Consider the following 17,000-nt stretch of genomic DNA (forward strand, 5'->3'; position numbering starts at 1 on the left):
CATCCAATATACGTCATATTCTATTCATATTCTGAAACAAAATGCAATCGATTTCTCCTCCGTAAACAAAACAAGTACAACCTCAAACAACTTGCATGTCGTTTGTGCAACTTTATTCTTGTACACTACTTTTCAGCTCGAAATAGTCGACCTTTTTTATACATTTAAATTTGTCAATGCTCAGATTATTTTCTTTTTCTTGAATTCAAACATAGAATTGGTTTGACAAAAAGTCCGGTCAACTTATTCAAGTCTACAGTGAATAATTGTGACTGAATTACTCAGTACAATGCAGTCTATCAAGTTGATTTTTGAATCAGACTTACCAACCAAAGTGATATGAAATACTGAAAATCCTACTAAAAAAAAATAAATTTAAAAAATACACATTATACTGTGCTGTGTGCCAGAGCTTTTATTAACAAAAACAGTAGAAAATTCAAGCTGTATGGAGAATAAACAGTAGTCTGTAGATTTTACATGTAGAAATCCAATGTTCAATGCAACACATTCTAAAAAAAAAAAAAAGTTCACACACGAAGGCACGGGTCAAACCATGTCATCAAGTGGATACAAAATGGTGAAAATGAGAAACCTGAGATGATGTAAAACCTTCCCTTTTTGACTTCAGTTGTTCCACACATTTCATCATCTGTTAATGTAAAACCATGTCAGAACCCACCACATTCAGTGTGCGAGGCAAGAAGGGAAATTTGTCCATTTTTCAATATAATTATTACAATTCAAGCATAGGAGGCAGAAATTTGGATCATCCGTGTCATTCATGTGAATGTAGCACTGGGTGAACCTACCCTCGTACCGTATGTTTCACCAACATGTACCTGCTCATACACCTGAATATTTCCAGCTTTAAAGTCTGTTAAAAAAAAAAAAAACAAAGGAAAAAAAAAAAGGCACTTGTGTTCAAGGTGACAATTCATAAGTCGCTTCAATTTGGAAAAAAAAAAAAAAAAAGTGAGAAATCACTGCAAAAGCATCCCACCAAAAAATGATCTCAAATATACTGCAAACATGCAATATCAGAAAAAAGAAAGACGATACAATGTGACAGTACAGCGACGAGAGGCAACAGGAAAGCAGAGCCGCCGTATTTATTGGCTCTTTGGTTTGTAAACAGGACAAGGATGAAAGCTACTTTTACAGGTTTGTCTTGTGTGGTCATACAAATATAAAATAAATAATTTTATTATATATATATATATATATTAAAAAAAGATGCCCACCACCATTTTCCACTGCTTATAACAGCAGGGTAAACAAATCACTCTATTTTTTCGGCTACATGATATCCACCATCAGTGTCAGTGACCATTTCCTTTGCAGAGCGCAGCGTTTCATGGTTTTGGCTCCTGCCTTCCTCCGCCGTTCCTGGAGGCTGTTGTTTCAGACAGAGTCATACTCATGGCTCTGATGCGCACATTTACGAAAGGCAAAGAGGCGAATTCTCAAGGAACCCCAGTAACGCAGATACAAAACATCTCTCTTCCTCAAATACTGCACCAGGTCGGACCGGAATCAGCAGTCCCCCTAATCGGACTTCAAACTTGTCCCGTTCTTCTGCTCCCGCAGCTTCCTCCTCTGCAGATATCCGGTACGCTGCAGACGATTCATTCTGGCGCCCAGGAAGATGACGATGCTGGTCGGAACCAGCTTGGTGGTCACCCAACCCTGCGAGGGAGAAGGGAATAAAGAAAAAAGGTACACACAAGTTAAGATCAATTCAAGTCACTGTCCTCGAGGACCTACAAGCTTCATCTTGTGACACAGGACATTTGGAAGGCTCTATGTGCAGATCTTCCTTTTGTAGGATCTCATAAAACTGAACAAGAACAACAAAAACCCAGCCAATCGTACACCACGTTCAGCGTTCCTGATCGTCTCAGAAGACTTAAGAGCTTCAAGAATTACACGAGTATCGTAAAATAATGTGGATTTCATTCTTGCATCTCCATCAGAGAAGTGGGATAGATGTTAATGATATCTATCTGTCTAATATTTAAGGCTTCTTACCATGACGGCGTGGGGGAAGTAGCCGTTGGTCTGGCTCTGCAGACCCACCGTGCTGAGCTCAGCTGCTACGTAGCGCTCGGGGGTGGGCTTGTCCAGGGTGGGCGTCCTGATGCGAGTCATCTTAGTGGCCACGAAGAAGGGCAGCACGCTCTGCAGAGAAGAGGGGAACTCATGTAAAGGAAAAGTTTTCAATTTTGTGCGATATTTACACTTTCTGCTCGGGCTGGGAACATTTATTTTGTTAACATTAAATCCATGTTTCATTCTTTGATTTAAAAACTTTCACAACTGAACCCTGTGACATATCAAGAACAGCAGCAGGTGCCTGAACTTGTAATAAAGAAAACAAACACACACACACACACACACACACACACCAGGTATTTCTGCTGTAGTCGAAGGGCAGGTGCTTTTTGAGGTGAAAATACAAATTAGGGTTTGCTGAGGTGAAACTGCTGTACACACTCTGAGCACAAGGTGGCACATGAGCGAGCAGACAGAGGGCACTGGAGGCAGAGCAGACCAGGCCTGAGGAGGAGCAACACCATCAAACGTGCTCCTGCAAGGAAAAACCTTATGGTTCCGCAGGAGCAGCGTCACTCGTGATCAGGAATCACTTTCCCTCCTGGCAAGTGGCCTTTGAGTCAAACTTTCAGTGTGTGTGTGTGTGTGTGGCAAGATGAGAAACAACAATTAATAAAAAAACCTCAATGTGTGGAAATGCTGCTGCACACTGTTGTGGCAGTGAAACCTTCCACAGTTGCTGTGTCTAAGATTTTTACACGTTTCCTCACTAGCAGAAGTGATTTGGACAAGTTTACAGAATCAAAGCAACAAGATAATGCTGTCATCCTGCAGTGTGACAGTCTCACGTCCCTTCACCTCCATTTATTTCACACTCTGTTTCAGCAGTTTGCCAGAATAGACATGAGACAATTATGACCATCCGAGGATATCCCGAAGACCGTGGCTCCTTGTAGAGAGCAAGTGAAGGCACCAGAGCTCCAGACTCACCTGGATGATGATGCCCTGACGCCTGTATTCCTCCTGAAGACCACGAGAGAAGAAATCTACAAAGGCCTGCAACCAGAGACAGAAAGATGAGGCACCCCGGTCTCAAACATCTTTGCTGGTTTATAAGCTGGTGCAGGCATCGTACGTACCTTAGTGGCAGAGTAGATGGTGAGCAGAGGAAGAGGGTACATGCCGCTGGCGGAGGAGATGTTGAGGATCACACCTTTGGACCTGGGAAAGAAACGGGGTGGATTTAGGCAGAGCAACTTTGATCTGTTGTCTGTGAGGCAGAGAGATCATTCAGGGACGCATCTGTCACCACAGGGAGTTGAACTGCAAGCATTCAAGAGCTAAAATGGTTTCAATTATGTGAAGATGGTGACATGCTGCTGCCATGACATCAGGATTTTTCCTCAAGATATGAAAGAGTGACTCCAGGCAGAGCGATGAGTTCAGCTTTTAAAACTCATTTTGGATTAAAATCCACAAACAGTTGTCCAGGTCTGTGTGGGAACCCTGCATCCATACACACGCAGCACAAATACACACAGAGTACTGCTCCAAACACACACGAAAACAGTGGCAGTGTGCGTTGCCATGGCAGCCTGTTGCTGCAGTGATGTAGTCGAGAGACGCTCCAGCCTCACACGGCACCAAATGTGCCTGAGCTGCTATTGGCCCGCTGGAGTCACATGGGAACAGCGCAGCCAATCAGGTGGGAAGAGCACTTTGTGTGAATTGAAAGCTTGTCAGCATTGCGAACAAAGGAGGAGAGGGAAAGAGATGCAGTGATGGAAAAGGCTTCGTGAAGATTTCTTGCACCTCTCGATGGAAACGAGTCACCTTTGTAAAGCAGAACCTGACGGTGACGGTTTCCAGTAACCAAAGTTAGTTCACGCTGGTGTTTGGGGGCCACAGACTGAAACTCAGTGACATTTGTCTGCAGTCACGTCGCAAAACATGGAAGCCTGTCGTTCAACTCACCTCTGAGCCATTCTGGGCAGCACCAGACGGGTCATCTAGAACAACAACAACACAACGCTCAGTTTAGAAAAAAAAAACTAAAACCGACAACTCTCACGAAGGAGGACAAGGGGCAAAGAAGGGAGTTTAAAGAAGACTAGGACTGAGGGAGAGAGACAAGCAGAGACTGACAAAAAGAGAGAGAGAGAGAGAGATGCGTGGGTGGCGAGTACAGACAGCGTTGGTGTAGTCCACCGTTGCTTTGGGAACAACTGAGACACTGCAGGTACCGTGGTAGAAACAGAGGAGCAGGAGAACAAACGGGGGAACAGCAAGGAGGAAAGTGATACCCGTGGATCAACTTTAACACACACACACACACACACACACACACAGGTCTGATTGAAAGTGAACATGTGGTTCGAAATCGCTGAGCTTGGAGCATCTGAAACGTTGGGGGCGTGAACAGAAGCCTCGTACCTGGCACACTGAGGTCATGTTGACGTTGATCATGTTTGTGATGAACTGAAACACAGAAAACACCAGTCAGACACACCGTCAGGCACTGGACTGTGTTTGAGGAGTAAAGAGACATAGCAGGGAACGGACGACAGGAACGTGCAGGACAGACACCACCGAGCCTGAGACAAAGAAAGATTTAGCTCTTTCCACTCGCTCGTAACAGTCAGCTCTCTTGTTCTGAGGTTCTACTTTTCCCAGTACAAAACCAAACAGCAGGGAATTCCCAAATAAAGAAGAAAAACAGGACAAACTCACATTGTCCAGATCAGGAATGTGGAGGTAGTACTCAGGGTAGGGGTAGGACACACCAACATTGTTGACTGTGGAGGACAATGAGAGAGGGGGGAAAAAAAAGGTTTTTTTTCCTTTACCATTTTTGAAAAGCATCATTGGCAATCACCAACTAAAGTAAACTGCTACCACAAGGTGGCAGCAAAAGCGAACAAGACAGCAGCAGGCAGCTCTTCTAGACACAGCCACACCTTGCAACTGGCATCATAAAAAAGGACAAAGAGTTCCTTAAATGTGCAGTCGAGAAAAAAAGGGGGGGGGGGCTTTAGCAAGTTAACATGTTGGTATCAAGAATAATATTCTGGAAACGAGGCTTATTTTTCAGAGGTAGGAAGCATGTGACATGCAAAGAGAAGAGAAATAATTCATCCACTGCTCTCAGGAGAACGCACTCACAATGACAAGTTACAAACCATGAAAACTTCACCTGACAGACTGCAAAAGCGGTAAAGTGGATCAGATCACGCACTTAAGAAGGATTCTTTGGGAGATCGGGTCAAGCTTTTTCAAGTTTGGTGTCGTCAAACTTGGCACAGTTTAGCCTGTTGGGCTGTGAAGGAGCGACTCAGGGAGTCGTCCTTGAACGCTGCCCCACCATCCAGAGATGCTGTGGGATTCATAGCTGCGACACACAGGAAACATCCTGCAGGCTTCATCATCAGCCTGCTTCCTACAAGAAGTCTGCCAAAGTGGCTGCAACTCTGCTCAATCCCAGAAGTCATGTCAGATTTTGAAAACGCTCTGGAGATGGAATCTTCTGCTGCTGTCACAATATATTTTATGGCTTATTTTAGTCTGTATTCAGCAGACAGCACTTACCTAGAACACCAATCTCCATCCCAGCCAGCCCCGCCTCGATCTTGTGGTAGATGTCTGCCTTACCAAAGTCGACAGCGATGGTCTTGGTCTCCACATGAAAATGCTCCTCTGTAGAGAGAGAAAGAAGAAAGTGTCAAATATTTGAAGGAAATCAAAGTTCAAATGCAGAGTTGGTGTGAAACCTGAATCGTGACGGTGAATGTTTAAGGTACGAGATCCCAGCGAGGCCGTGACTCACCACAGTGCATCCGCGTGTCACAGGTCAGTCAGTGTTTGTTCAAAAGCTCATTACAAGGCCCAAAAACAGAGCAATCCCCCGGCTCTATTCAAGGAGGGAGCACAGAACCAGCGCCAGATTCAAACAGAAGAGGGCACTGTGCACCAACAAACCAGCCAGCGCTTCTGCTCCCCTCCCTCCCTCCCTCCCTCCTCTCTCTCTCTCTCTCGTCATGTTTGACGTGCCTGCTGCAATTAGAATTTATTGTCCAAAGACTCGTTCAGCTGATAGGTGGTGGAAGGAGTTATAAGAGGAAAATTCCTGGGTTGTGCCACGGTACTGTGTCAGTCAGTCAGTTGAGATGCTCCAAGATAAAAGAGGGGGGACCTTGGAGAGACGTGAGGCGGTGGGGTGCAGAGCAATAAATGACGAGCTGGAGAAATCTATATCTAGCTATGAAATTAGTTTTAAAACCAGAGAGATGATGTCAGAGAACACGATAAAAGCAGCAGAGACATCAGGGCTGCGTTTGCCAGATTGGAGGAGTAAATTTGGGGCTGCTGGGAAGGTGCGATCACGAGCGCTAAACGAGGCAGCTGTGAAAGACAGAGCAGAAACATTTGCGGCAATCAAATTATAGGTGGGACAGGGTGTGTTGCCCGGTTACTTGCTAAGCAGGGTGGATTTGTCAGACTAACTGTGAGGGAGGAGCGCCATAGTTTGGCACGCCGTCCCCCACTCGTGACTACCCATCAGCCCCCTCTGTAGACTTTAAGCACGACAGGGGAAACTTCGCTGTGGGAGATGTCAGAGATTCAGTCCCTGTCAGAATCTGAAGACAAGCCAGGAAGAGGGAGGAAAAACTTTTGTTTCTTTCATTCAAAGCACATGAATCAGGACTTGAATGAAGCCTGATGAGTTTCTCAGCCTGCCCGGGAACAGGTCAGTGCTCAAGTTCTTACATCACGCCACATATTTGATCGAATCCTCAGACGGACAGTGAGAACGTCAAAACAACACAGGTTGCATAAAAGAATGGAGGACGGAGACATAAAAAAAAAACCCTCTATATGACCGGTGCAATGAAAGCAGCAGTGCTCCAGACCCTAGTTTTGGGAGCGAAAGCGTGCATCATAACCAGGTGAAGTCTCCATTTTCCTCCTTCTCTTCTACTCTGGCGTGCTGGCGACGCCTCTTGATGAGAAAATGGCCTTTTATCAATGCCTGGGACGCCACTGCCCGCCCATACACACCCTCATCAGCCCACTCGCTGTGCTCTCAACCCCGAACAGCTGTCCGTCATGTTGTGGAGACGCGCGCACACACACACACACACACACACACCTACCAAGTGACCTGGCCACGTCATCAAGCTTGTCCTGGGAGCGACTGATCAACATCATTGCGAATCCTCGACGAGCCAGCTGGAGGGGAAACATCAGGTTAGCGTGGGATTGACTATTGAGGATCTCCAACTATAACACGCGTGTCATGAAGGATTCTCGCATTCCATGCCGGGTGTCATGATACGCAACGCTGGAAATGACAGACTGCAGTGAGGAAATCTTTTACTTTGCCTGTAGAATGCATTTTATACCAAAGACAAAATAATTCTACTCAAAGAAATATGAACTCTTTGCTCGCTGCCCTGGCAGGGTAACTTCTCACAGGCCGAAAACATCCTGATAAAGGACTTTTTATTCGAGAGAAGCAAATGTAGACATGGCTCATCTACAATCCATCGTGGAGTCGTGCAGTCGTTCGATGGCTCATCTCTTAGCGGGCTGCGTAAACACCCACACCCACATCTGAGCAGCCAGCGCCCGTGCAGCTTCGACTGGATGCACCACCAGAGCTCAACTTTCTCCAGGTTGCTCTTTGGTCTCACTTGTTTAGCTGTTGTGCATCGCAATCTCATCTTGTCTGTGAGCTTTAGAGCAAACGGAGTAGCGTGTAGCTGTCAAGATTAAAACATGTGCCTAGTATCGGTTAATCCTTGCGTGACAAGTGGCTCAGCCCACTGCAGCACCGGCAGCCGCGGCGTGAGTCAAAGGGCCTCCACAACGGCGTTATACAGCCAACACGTGACAGGGTAGCCCCTATTCAACATGTGCTTGTTACGGCTATATGAGCTCCTGTTGGCAAGGCTGCGCTGAAGTGTGCATGTGTGTGTGAGGACTCCCGCTAATAGGCCTGTAAGAGCTCTCCCCTACTGTGGCCTATGAGTGAACACTGTGTGTATATATGAGTCACAGCTTTTCCATGAAAGAAATGAAATAAATATATATCTTAAAAAAAAAGGTTCAGGAGCCTCACCTCCTCCGCATAGGATTTCCCGATTCCATCCGTGGCTCCCGTCACAACTGTTGAGAGACAAGACAGTGAAGAAGAGGTCAGTATCTCTCCTGAAATCACACTTTGAGGCGCTTTTCAGTGAGCGCATGTTCCTTTAAGACTCTAAAAGCAGGAAAAAAAAATACTGAAAATATTTCCCCGAACAGATAATTGCATTGAAAGGAGATGATGCTTCATAAACTTTCTATGACCCTGCAAAAAGACCACGCAGTCACGTTCCGGTGGCGGTGGCGGTGGCGGTGGCGGCGGGAGCAGGTCGTTCCTGACTGACTCACTTCTCTGGCACAACAGAACCTCCAGCAATGTCGGTGTTATCTTTGCAACTCAGGATGATTCTGATTGCCTTTGTTCAGAACCCTGTTGCACAACTTCACATCAGGTTTCGCCGCTCCCAGCTGTCATCGACAGCTCGCTCCCTCACAGGTGACACACGAGACAAACCTACAGGGCCGTCCATGGGAGGACGCACCCGGCACAGGGATTCACCCGGAAATTCATGAAACCCCTGATCTAAACTCTACAGGGACAACCTTTCCATCAATTAATGACTGTTACTGGCCGTTTAATCTCAAGTGCGCACACACGTATATACTTGCGCACACACACACACACACACACACGAGTGTACAGTTTGGGAGGACAGCTGCATCTTACACAAGCAAAGACGGTGCATCTAGAACACCGATAGCTGAAGTAGAAGAAAAAGTTTGAGATACTTCAGTCTGAACACAGAAGGACCTGAGTGTATACAAGCAGAGATTAGACGGTTCAGATTAACGAGGAACCGAGGATGGGGGGGGGGACTCAGGAACCCTCGACTCACCGACACCTGATTGGGTGCAGCTATGTAAAAACGATACTCCAGACTGGGTTTCTTTATGCAAATTAAGCTTGTGGTGGATTTGTAGTTCAGAAAATGCAGAGGAAAGATGGAGGAGGAGAGTTTTGCAGGACAACAAGGAGGAGATGAAGCCAGAGAGGAGCTGATGTTCCTCGTGCTCAGAGTTCTCCTCACCTTGTCAAGCAGGCAGGGCTATTTTTAAACCTTCGCTGCCCATCAACCCCAGCCTGCTTGACTGATGGGAGGATGGGAAGGAGGAGAAAGGGAGGGATACAAAACGGATGCACACACACACACAACAAAAAAGCTTGGTAGCGAGAGGGGACTGGGATACACAAAAATATCCACACATACTCCTGAATACATTATCAGCAAAGCTTGATGAAAGATTAATAGAGGTAGAGGACATTCTCTGGCATAGAGCTGGAGAAGAGACAAGATGAGAGAGGGGATACGGAGGGGAGGGAGTGATGACGAACATGGAGCAGGAGAGGGGAGGAGGGTGAAGTGGGGTAGGGAGGATGGGGGGGTGAGGAGGGATCCTGGGGGCGGCTAAAAATAGAACTGGAGCGAAGCAAGAGAACGAATGTGTGAAGGAGAAATAGACAGAATAGAGATGGCGGTGAAGGAGGGGGGGAGGAGGGGGGTGAGTGAATGAGGAGTGCAAGAGAGTAGCACAAAGTCAAAAGTGAAAAGAGAGCAGAATCCCTGGTTATTTTTAAACCTCCCCCGTGTTAAGAATGAAACAATCCATGGCAGAAAAGCCTCAATGGGCGCGGGCTGTACCAAGTCAGGCTCTCGCTGCAGATGCAGGTGGGGGCAAAGGGAGGCAGGGAGAGGCGAAATTCACTGCAAAGTAAAATGGCTGAGAGAGGGGGAAGACAACAACCACCGCAACACTGAATGAGCCTGCCTGATAGACTCCAGAAAAATCACTCATTTTGCATTCATATTTATCAAACCCAAACACAATATTACACCCACGCTGGATGAAAGCCTCCCAACTAGCGACTCCAGATCATTTCCATACATGTTTAGGGGCTAATGAGCATTGGAAGAGTATCACAAACACACGGGGCAGCAGTACAACATCCTCATACGAAAAATGAACAAATAAATCAAGGTTGCGTGCTGACAACACAAAGAGCCTCTTGAGAAGGAGACGCAACTGATAAGATTCATAGAAGTCATTAGCTATGATACCGTCAAGCAAGAGATGACGTCAGCTGAAACATAGAGCAAAAAAAAAAAGAGAAGAATGTGAAGGAGCTTGAGGGCGCAGACCAGATTCCAGTCACCTGTGACGAAAAATAAGCCCTCCAGAAAGACAGTTTCACTCAGACGACTGCACCCGCGTGGAAGAATGTCTTACGGACCGAAACGCACAAACAACAGCGCCATTGAAACTTCGAACGTGGCACTTAGGGACACCTAGTTCTTCTCCAGATGTGACAGCTATGCATGCTATGCCTATAAAAAGGACACCACAATAAGCAGCAGCATTCCCTTCCACCATTCCACCTATTAGTCTCTCAGTTCTGAGAAGAAAAGAAGAGATCAAATTCTTGATTATCTATTAAAAAAAAAGCAACAAACTGAAGTGACGGAGTGGATGATTATCATCTCAGGACCTAACAGAACTGAGAGGAGAACGCTGTTATCCTCACCGAGCCATGGAGAACCTCAGTCGTGAACGGGGTGTGATTCATTTGCACACAGGGAATCTGCTAAGAGGAGGTTACGAGTTGCACAATGTTAGAACAAAAAGGTGGGCAAGCAGGAGAAACTTGCAAAGTCAGAGAGTAGAGACGTTCCAGACGGCGAGCGAGGATACGATCACCAGAGGAACGCAGCGGAACTCATTTCCACTTACAGAAAGCAGAAAACAGCACTTTGGATTCTGATTTTCCCACTTTGCATTTGTCTACCCAGCAGCCTCCCCAGGCTTAATGCCCCCTCCCTACCATCCCCGAATCCTCGCGCTATACTTATGAATGACAACACTCCTCCCACCCATTATGTAACAGTACCATTTTCTCAATAAACGTTGTCTGGGGAGTGAGTGAGAGGGAAGTATGGGCACGTTGGTGTGGAGCCGGGGTCTCGTACAGTTAAGACATTGACTTTCTGCTTCCGAGTTGTTGTCAGTTCTCATTCGTGCGTCAACTAAAGGGACTAAATGTTCCGACGTGAAAAACCCTGTAGTTGATGATATCATAGGTTAACAGTGAAAAAGATGATTCGGCGCCGAAAAGGAAACAAAAAACAGACACAAAGAGGGATTATGACCGATTGATGAGCCCTGAGCCAACAGTGGACACTGCAAGCAACAAAATAAAGAAATACTGCACCCATCAACTCTACCACACACTCGTTTGCCCCCAGTAAGACTTTGTGCCCCTCACATGGCCGAAGCAGCACAGAAAGGGTCAATGCCAGCAAGCGCGCCCCACCGATGCTCAGGACACACACACACTGACAACAAAGGGTGAGGGTGTGTGTTGATGGGGGGCAACACAGGTGTGGATGCAGCAACATCTGCACTTGCCACTGAAGAGTGTGTGTGCAACGCTGCCTCTCATTCATTCCCAGTGCTGGCGCTTTCCTCCTTTCCTGTGCCTCCGAGAAAAAAAACGCTCCGCCGTGCTGCCATGGAAGCGCCCTGACGGGGGCGCGTTTGCACCGCAGCTCTGCTGCGCTTAGTGCTGCACATCACGTCCAGAGGTATTGACATCCCCCAGCCTTTTGTCTCCCTCCCTCCCTCCTCAGCAGTGGAGCAGCCCCTGCTGCTGCCTGTTCACTATTCCGAGGGTCTAAAAAAAGCAGCAGGAGGAGTAAAAATAGCAGCGCGCCTGCACTGCCTCGTCTGGGAGCTGCCTGCCTGCCTGCCTGCCTGCCCGCCGTAGCACCTGAATACCAACAAGATCCCCCACTATCACCACGGCGACCGGGCTGCTGCATCCTCAGCCCTGATGCAAGCATGAGCACTGCAAGCTGGGAAAAAAAAAAAAAAACAACAAAAAAAAACACACAAGATCTGATGAGCAGAGGGAAAAGAGGGGAGGCACAGAAGTAGCTGGGGGGGGGGGGTGTTTGATTTACATGCACGAGAGGCAAAGCAACATTTCTGAAAAAGACAAAAGAAACCGAGAATCTTTGCTCGTGTCTCGAGTTTCTGATGCTGACTTGTAATTACTCCCCGTCAGGGTCACGCTGAGCTCACCCAGCTGCACCAGATCTTTACTCACTCAGTAGACGAGGATTTTTCCCCTTTGGAAGATTTAACTTTCCTATGCAGAGAGTGAGACAGAACTAAAACGGGTGCAACCCCCCCCCCCCCCCCCCACACACACACACACAACCACCAAATCCCCAATTAAGATTCTCAGTGAGGAGAGACTGCGGTCCTTGTATGCCCCACTCTTGTTACGTACTGTTATGTAATCTGTCGCACCCCAAACTCGCCTATCAACGAGCAGCCCCTCCCACCTCAGAGAGAGAGCAAGAGAAGAGGAGAGGAGGGAGGGATGCAGCAGAAGATCCAAAGACCCCCCACCCCCCCCTTCTACATCAGCCCACCATCCACATCCAGACACACACACACACACTGCTTTAAATAGCAGGGGAGAAAGTCACATGGGTAACATAAAAGTCGACAAAAATAAATTTGATTGGGTTGGAAGAGATAGAAAGAGGAGGGGAGGAAGGGTGAGAGAGGAAAAGAGAGAGAAGATGTACTTCAGAGGTGCCCAAGATAGAACCAGCATCTATATTTGGGTCCAGAGCAAAAATAGCCCCGTCCCCCTCCCTCCTCCAGTCACATGCGTTGTTTCAAAATCAATAGTTGACTTTACTTGGGCTGAGACAAGGTGATTATTGAGTGAAACTCTTCGACTGTGAGCCGCCAGCTGCTGCTACAGTGGCCTGGGTCTCACTCCAGTCCTGCAGCATCAAGACTCACCCATTAGCACCAGTGAGAGAACCTGCTGAGGCTCTAGTTGGTATTAACGACAACTTGCATGCACCCACACCAAACATCAGGGCTCTGGTGCCGGGTTACGACTTTAAGATGTGGAGCAGCTCAAGAAATTGTCCCTGTGAAGACACACATTTAGAGACGGGAGCGAGGAGCGACGCCAGCCTCCAACCACCATGACTCTCGGTGTCGTTTACACTTAAGAAATGAGCCTGGCTGCTGGCACGCACACGCTTGCCTGGTGGAGTTGTCGCCTTCTTAATGATCAAACTTAATTTGACTAAACACGCCTCTCGTGTTCTTCAGACCAGCTTCCAGGACGAAGTGCGTCCTCGTTTGCACAGAGGTTAGATAACAACCTGAAGCCCAACATGACCTCAACATCCATTGTTCTGCCGGAGCCTGCTGACGAAACCGGCGGAGGGAGGCAGCGCCGCTGCCATTATGTTGGTGGTCCAGTCTGTTGTGTTTGAGGCTGCTACGGCGCTGGCGCCCACCTCTGAGGTCGGCTGAACTCGCAAAAATTCATGTTTAAAACAACAAGCCTGGAAGAAAAAACGAGCTCCGCCTACCAAACTCGCAGCAGCAGCAGCAACAACTTCCATGCTCACACGAAAGACTCAGCCATCAACGAACATTTGCTTGGGAAGAAAAAGGGAGTAAAAATAAACTGATTGAGAAACTTTCACAAAACTGTTAGGAGTTGGTACAAAAACCTAAACACGTGAGTTACCTGCCCAACTAGAATGCATATTTAACTGAATAAAAGACACAAGACTTGTGATGTAAGCTGACAATGTAGAACACGGCGTGCTGTGCAGAGAAGAGCAGATTTCAGCGTGTGTGACTCTACTCCTGCTCGCCGTTTTACCTTTTTTGGATAAATAACTAATAAATTGGGGGGCGTGGGGGTTCTACCTGTAGACACTGACCAGGAAGCTCTGAAATAAGATCTCTAGAAGGAAGCAGCTGTTGTGTTTCAGATGAAATACAAATGGAACGGGGGAAAAAATGAGTTAGCGTGAGTTTGCTAAAGCGGCGAGAAAGCACACCGAGAGATAATGTGATAAAAATGAAAATGGAGATGAGAACGACGGAGAAAGACGATACTGTAGCTATAAAGAACAATGGGCCTGCAGAAACACACACACACACACACACACACACACAGCTGGCTGATTCAGAGTTGGGTGAGATGGAGTTACAGAGAAAATGAGTGTGTGCGGGGGGGGGGTGAGGAAGATACAGCTTATTTGTTTTTTTACCCAGCATTCCCCGACTCTGGCACGTGTCACAGAGCGTGTTCATCACATGAACGGCAGTGTTTTCTCTCTCTCTCTGCCGCCCCCTCGTCCAACACGCACACACACACTCTCTCTCTCTCCCTCTCTGTCTCACAAAGCACTGGGGGAGGCACATTCACAAGGATGAAGGCGTGGAGACCCTGCCTCAGTCCAAACATACACCAGAATACGTTTCATTCACATATGTACATTCTCTTTAACATGAATGGAGCGAAACATCTATTCACAAAAACCTGCCGTGATAATTAATTCACCCCACAAGCCTGATGGTTTGCTCTAATAAACCAACACACACACACACTCACACACACACACAGTTGATTCCTGCAACCAAAGCAAAGTCAGTTCTTGCGTAAGTGCTGACCCCCGTCTTTGTCACTCTGGTGCCGTACTGATGAATGGCTGCATCCGTCTTACATAATAGGACCATTTTCTCAATAAACTCTAATGTCAAAAGGGAGGGGGACGGGGGGGCATGTCTACGTCACCCCCCCCCCCCCCTTGCAAAAAGCTCCCTTTGGTCTAATTTACTTCCCTATAAAAAGGAGGTTTACACACGCAAGAGAAGAGACAGGCTCCCTTATATAACAGGGCTGCTGGGGGCTACGAGCGGAGGAGGGCGCCGTCCTTCGCATCACCGTGAGAAGCTGCTGCTGCTGCACCAGGAGGACAAGCAGCACTGAAACCAAAGAAAACAACAATAATCTTTTAATGTTAATAAGACGGCAGACTCCTGCTCGTGACGAAAGACTCCTCTTTCCTCCAGTTCATCCACCTTTCACTGAAACTCCAGAACCTTTCAGACAGGAATCAAACAATCGAGTGCTGTTGGAGAGAAAAAACCCTCCCTGCGCTCAGGAGGGAGGAGGACGATGCTGCATGGAGACGATGAGGGGGGTGGGGGGTATTTGTGGATGCACGGTGCAGAAGAGATGCTGGGGAAGCCGCCTTGACTCACGCTGCACTACTGCTCCTCTACCACTAGGGGTCGCATGCACCGAGGGGAAGACCGGGCACTGGCAAGAGCAGCAGAGGAGAACAGAGCAGAACAGAGTGAGGGTTATTATAGAACCTGCACCTCTGGCCTGTTCTCTGTTCTCCTCCCGACAAACAAGGGTGTGAGGACATTTTCTGGAAGTTTCCTCAAACATGTCAACCCCTGGTCTGCTCTCCTCTGGTTCGGTTTCACCGTTGAACCTCTATCCGCCTCGCGCACCTGCACGCAAACCTGTTCGACCGGTAACCAACGGTTGACCTCCCGTGGTGACACACCTGCCACGTGGGGTTGCAGGAAAAGTGTTGAAAAAGAAGAAAGAAAGAAAACAAAACTCAAGCCTGAGTTTGAGGGTTGCAGGTCACGGACGGGGGGGGGGGGGGGGGGGGGTTCCTGTTGGTGGAACAATTTGAATAATATATTTAAATAATGACAAAAATTTAACAAATGCATAGAATTTTTGCGCCGACGGGGGGGGGGGGGGGCACTGGGAGACTGAAGTCAGGAGTCACGTGGTTTATTTTATTTATTTGAATCTCTCAGAAACGAAGCGTTAGTTTCTACTGTTCTGGTGCAGAATAGAACCTGCGGGAGTTCTGTCTGTCGCTCTTAGAGCACCAGAACCGAACCGAACCGACGGAACTGCTTCCATTCGGGGGGAGCAGGTGGAAACAGGAATAGGCCTCCCGGCACAAGCACACGTGGGAAGGAGAAATCACGCCATCCTCCAAACTGGACGGACCTGCAGGTCCGGTCCAACCAGCTGAGGGGGGCACCACCTCGAGCTAGAGTACACGTAACCCTTTCACCCACCCCCCACCCCGACAACCTCCTGACGTTGCTTCAACGGTGCTGGCAGACTTGTCAGACAAGTGGCGAGTTTCAAGGAGTGGCGCGGCAAGGCTGACGTCACCCCGACGTGAACCCTCAGGAACGACACTGAAACTAATGTGCTGCTGCAGCACGAGCTTGAAATATTAATATTCATATTTTGTTCATAAGGAAGCAGAATGTGACAAGATGCTGAGCGAGGGAGGGGGGTGGAGGTCACAATCCACCATGACGAGGCGGTGAACGAGCGCATGACTCATCGGCGTGCACCGGTATTCCTCCGCATACTCCAGCAGAACCGCTACCCCCCCCCCAAAAAAAATGCACATGAGTCATTCCTCCTGGCGTCCCACCTTTGCGTCACGCACCCCCCCCCCCCCCCCCACTGGACATCAATTAACAAACTCATTCATAAAAAAAAAAATCACCACGGTTGGGAGGCAAAGTGCGTCACTGACAAACATCTGATCTGCCCCCCTTTGGGAATCGAACCACCACCTGTGTGTGTGTGTGTGTGTGTGGGGGGGGGGGGGGTCTACCCCGAGAAATTGCGCAGCAAGAAAGAAGCCCCAGACGCAGCAGATTCAGGGAGACTAGAGAAGTGGGTCAAACCGCGGCTGGCGGAATCCTGAGAGACCAGAACCTTAAAAAAACAAACCAGAATGGCAGTGTCATCTTTCTAAGAACGCTTTGAGTCCAATCCGCCAGGTGACGTGTTGATGTTAAACGTATAGGACACATTGAGGGGGGGGGGGGGCGCAGGATCAGATCAGCAGAGTGTTCTAACTGCGTCAATGTGACACTTTTTTTTTTGAGGAGACAAAAGTATGTAGGTCAGGTGA

General features: G+C 47.9%; 1 protein-coding gene across 1 annotated transcript in view; it reads right to left on the reverse strand.

Moving 5' to 3' along the window:
- Positions 1-400: 400 nt before the first annotated feature.
- Positions 401-17,000, reverse strand: part of hsd17b12a (hydroxysteroid (17-beta) dehydrogenase 12a) — a 17,496-nt gene continuing 896 nt past the window's right edge. Inside the window, exons 2-11 of the mRNA XM_086209782.1 lie at positions 8,174-8,220; positions 7,206-7,281; positions 5,641-5,748; positions 4,786-4,850; positions 4,489-4,533; positions 4,030-4,064; positions 3,195-3,276; positions 3,046-3,111; positions 2,032-2,181; positions 401-1,689 (exon numbers count right to left, since the gene is read on the reverse strand). Of these exons, the coding sequence (XP_086065908.1) occupies positions 1,549-1,689; positions 2,032-2,181; positions 3,046-3,111; positions 3,195-3,276; positions 4,030-4,064; positions 4,489-4,533; positions 4,786-4,850; positions 5,641-5,748; positions 7,206-7,281; positions 8,174-8,220 (815 nt within the window). The 3' untranslated portion in view covers positions 401-1,548. The remainder of the gene's footprint in view (positions 1,690-2,031; positions 2,182-3,045; positions 3,112-3,194; positions 3,277-4,029; positions 4,065-4,488; positions 4,534-4,785; positions 4,851-5,640; positions 5,749-7,205; positions 7,282-8,173; positions 8,221-17,000) is intronic.

Source organism: Aulostomus chinensis, chromosome 7, assembly GCF_037954235.1.
Source record: "Aulostomus chinensis isolate RoL2024-O1b breed Wild chromosome 7, RoL_Achi_v1.0, whole genome shotgun sequence".
NCBI lineage: Eukaryota > Metazoa > Chordata > Actinopteri > Syngnathiformes > Aulostomidae > Aulostomus > Aulostomus chinensis.